A 1,624-nucleotide genomic window follows, 5' to 3' on the forward strand; every position below is an offset into this window, starting at 1 on the left:
CGACTTGGTAATGAAATACGAATTTCTTCTGTTTGCTCTTTTCCAAAGATCAATTTCTCACTTTCAAATTCGGTGTAAAAGATTTTAATGATATCAGCCATATTTTGAGATCGGTCTCCAGAAGCTAAGAACTTTTCAAATCCAGGATCATTAACTATACCTTCAAGAATTTTAGCGAAAGCTTCATTGATCTGTGTGCCTCCCCATGCATTACCAGTTGGTATATTCTCAACTACAATACTACCATCAACTTCAATATGAGCTGTGATATCTATAGTACCACCACCAGCATCTATTACCATGTAATCTGATGGATGCTGGATAATTGCTGTATCTGGATCACTTTTAATCTGGTCTCCCACTGTTTCCTGGCTATAAAGGGCAGCTGATTCAGGCTCTAGTGCTAATGACAGCCTGTCAGGATTGACTTCATCTGGAAGAGGCAAAGAGCGATAAGAAACCGGAGTGAACTTGGTGATGCCACCATATCCTGACAGCAAACCAGCCTATATTCAATTATAGTATTATATGAAGTTCTAGTTGAATCACTTACCATATAAGCAGCTTCTCTCATCATTCTTTTTCCTCGTGCATCCCATATAGCAGGTACAGTAATGACCCAATCAAAATCTGTTGTCTTCAATGGTTTGACAGTACATGAGAAATGATCTATCAGTAGATCCCTCAGGTACTTCAGTATAAATGCAATGACTTCAACCAGATAGTACTTCTCACCAGAAAATGACTCAACTGCTGTATCTCTATCAACTGCCTACTTTCAATCAATCAATCTTGAATTGGATATTTTAGCTTACCTTTTCTCTTCTCATTAACATTTTGATTCTCTCAAAGTAGACATGGGTGTGATGTTCACTTGATCTCATTGAAGTAAATTTTTTTCGAGCTATGCTTCCAAAAGCCTCTACCTTCATTTTGCCATTATCTTCTTTTTTCAAAAGAACTGCATTAGGAACTCGAGTAGACTGGTCTTCACGGTCAAGTGTGAATGTGGTAACTTTTTCATCTCCTTTTGTAATGAAGGCAATTGAAACTGATGTAGTACCAAAGTCAACAGCAGCAATATTGCCATCAGTAACACGATAGCCAGCATTTTGACGAGGAATCTTACTTGCTCTGTCTAATGGAGGCTTATAATCTGCTTTTCGAAGTCTAACTTGAATAACTTGAATGCTTCGAAAACCAATTGCAAAGTACCCTGCTGATGCTGCCATTGCGATGATGTTACAAGTGATAGATTTATGTAACTTGTCAAAATCTCCCTACTGAATTTTCTAGTCTTTATAGGGATTAGGGAGTAGACCAAAGTCTCCACAATTTTGTGATGCCTATTTCTAAGAATTCCTTATAACCTCCTATTGTAAGCATTTCTAAGAAATGAAGCTAATGAATATCATCATATAAGTCTACTATGATAATTACAATTTTCCTGGAACTATATTGGCAAATAAATCAACTATTCTTGGAACTGTAGAATTGCATAGATGTGTGAATAATTGAAAGTGGGTATGACACAGAATAGATTATCTGATTTACTGAGCCTGAAATCATGAAGTCTTTACCCAGTGTAAAACCATGGTTTACCGGTATATATACCTTTACTTCA

General features: G+C 36.7%; 1 protein-coding gene across 1 annotated transcript; it reads right to left on the reverse strand.

Annotated features, from left to right (window-relative positions):
- Positions 1 to 61: 61 nt before the first annotated feature.
- On the reverse strand, positions 62 to 1,232 carry LOC105313005 (heat shock 70 kDa protein 12A-like; the record flags this gene model as incomplete). Its single annotated transcript, XM_011406096.1, has 3 exons — positions 816 to 1,232; positions 554 to 772; positions 62 to 506 (listed from the first exon to the last, which is right to left on the reverse strand). Coding segments are annotated over exons 1-3 (1,081 nt in total), but the record flags the coding sequence as incomplete, so codon positions are not given.
- Between the last annotated feature and the right edge of the window lie 392 nt (positions 1,233 to 1,624).

The sequence above is a fragment of the Amphimedon queenslandica genome, unplaced genomic scaffold, assembly GCF_000090795.2.
Source record: "Amphimedon queenslandica unplaced genomic scaffold, v1.1 AMPQUscaffold_13365, whole genome shotgun sequence".
NCBI lineage: Eukaryota > Metazoa > Porifera > Demospongiae > Haplosclerida > Niphatidae > Amphimedon > Amphimedon queenslandica.